This window comes from Pyxicephalus adspersus, chromosome 3, assembly GCF_032062135.1.
Source record: "Pyxicephalus adspersus chromosome 3, UCB_Pads_2.0, whole genome shotgun sequence".
Taxonomy (NCBI): domain Eukaryota; kingdom Metazoa; phylum Chordata; class Amphibia; order Anura; family Pyxicephalidae; genus Pyxicephalus; species Pyxicephalus adspersus.
This window is the reverse complement of record NC_092860.1, coordinates 27,057,197-27,059,163: the sequence shown is the minus strand read 5'-3', so window position 1 is coordinate 27,059,163 and position 1,967 is coordinate 27,057,197. Positions and strand designations below refer to the sequence as shown.

The window sequence follows — 1,967 nt, the reverse complement described above, 5'->3', positions numbered from 1 at the left end:
GATAGATTGTAGCATCACAAATCTATTAACCTCAGGGAATTAGAAGTTTTTTAATTGACTAATCTGACTTTTTCAGGCATCACTTATTGTTACTGAGGAACTTCACTTAATTACCTTTGAAACAGAAGTATACCACCAAGGCCTGAAAATTGATCTGGAGGTAAGACCTTTACCAATAGGAGTTTAGCATGGGAAAGGAAAGTGTCCTAAAAAGATACTTGTAAAAAATAAATGTTTGTTTTTACATGTTAATGGTTTCAAATGAATATTTACTGTAATGTACAAGTTTCTAAATAGTCATTGGTTGAACAAAACTTGACTTGCAAAATAACAGCAGAATTGTGTCCTAGATGTATGTTTTCCAATTCATTAAGCTTTAGTTAAAGCGTACCTAAACTCAAAATTTTTACTTACATAGTAGGGTAAACAACCCTTTTATATAAAATAAAAATGTTGATTAATATTTTTTTAAGTGCAACACCCTTTTTTTATATATATAAAATAAAAAAAAAAAAAAAAAGACTTGATGGGAACGCAGAGCCTCCCGGGATACCCCTGTCATGCATCCTGTGAGGCTCTGGCTGCTCCTTCTGCATATGCTCTAATTTTGGGCATGCACAGAAGGGGTATTTTTTCCGCCAAGGGGAAAGAGATGCCGATCTCACGCATTGAGTACCGCTCTTCCCCCACCTTCACTTGCTCAGTGCGCGATCGGGTGACTAAGACAGAAGACTGAAGAAAATATTGAGGATGGCGACGGCTGATGCTTTCTCTGCGCTGAGATGAAGAGGAATTCCAGGATGACGAGGGACCAGATCGTGGGAAGGACCAGCGACATTGAGGGACCTTTCGGATTAAAAGTAAGTGTAATTTTTTTGTTTTTGGTTTAGTTCTGCTTAGATTTCCCAGAAACTCTTGTGTGAAAGTTGCCTTCCTGAGTTCCTGATATAAGTTCTGGCATTACTCAGAACTGACTACTACTGCCAGAGTCATGAATCAGACACTGATGGTGACAGGATCAGGAGTAGGTACAACTAGAAAAAAGGGGCAATAAAAAACTTTTTTAGCTGCATCTCTGCTGATGACTTCATTTTTGCTATGTGCAAACCAGCTCATGCCTGGGTAAATGCCCAGCACACTTAAGTATTTACAGTATTACACAGAATAAGGAAATTTTATTTATAGTTTTGTTGTGTGCTGTATTTTATATACTGAATGGTGTAACTAATACCATTATCTTTTTTTTGTTTCCTGTGTAGACTCATTCATTACCAGTTGTAGTGATATCCAACATTTGCCAGATGCCCAATGCTTGGGCCTCTATCCTCTGGTACAACATGCTGACCAACAACCCAAAGGTAATGAAATGAAACCTGATTGGGTATAAATATCAAACTGAAACATGCTGATATATCTATACTTTAGTAGATGATTGAGACAGAATGAACCCAGGTGCTTGTTACCGCTCCATCCCACACATTGTACATTTTGTGATTTCTTTCTCTCCATAGACTGCAGTGTCTATGTGAAAACCTACTCTGTTCTATTGAATTTTATTGTGCATCATCCCTAACCACTCATTAATATTGGCTCATCATAGTTTCCTAGGGGAGTTGATTTGCACACACAACCATTGTGATGCTATATCTAAAAAATGCATCTTAGAACGAGCCATTGAGAAACATAAGTAAAATACAGATCTGCTTACTATATAGCCAATTATGGTTACTTTTTGCACTTTTATTTCTAGAATGTGAACTTTTTCACCAAACCTCCTATTGGCACATGGGATCAGGTGGCTGAGGTCCTAAGCTGGCAATTCTCCTCCACTACAAAGCGTGGCCTGAGCATTGAACAGTTAACCACTCTTGCAGAAAAACTGCTGGGTAAGCTTTCAGTGCTTTAAAGGATACCCAGAAAAAGTGACCAAAACTGTGCTGCAGCCCTAACGATGTTACTTACTTTCT

The 1,967-nt window shown here is 38.0% G+C and overlaps 1 protein-coding gene across 1 annotated transcript in view; it reads left to right on the top strand.

Moving 5' to 3' along the window:
• Window positions 1-1,886, top strand: part of STAT3 (signal transducer and activator of transcription 3) — a gene marked incomplete at both ends in the record, with an annotated part of 16,572 nt that extends 14,686 nt beyond the window's left edge. Inside the window, 3 exon segments of the mRNA XM_072404048.1 lie at window positions 77-160; window positions 1,260-1,358; window positions 1,751-1,886. Coding sequence (XP_072260149.1) covers window positions 77-160; window positions 1,260-1,358; window positions 1,751-1,886 — 319 coding nt within the window.
• Window positions 1,887-1,967: the final 81 nt, after the last annotated feature.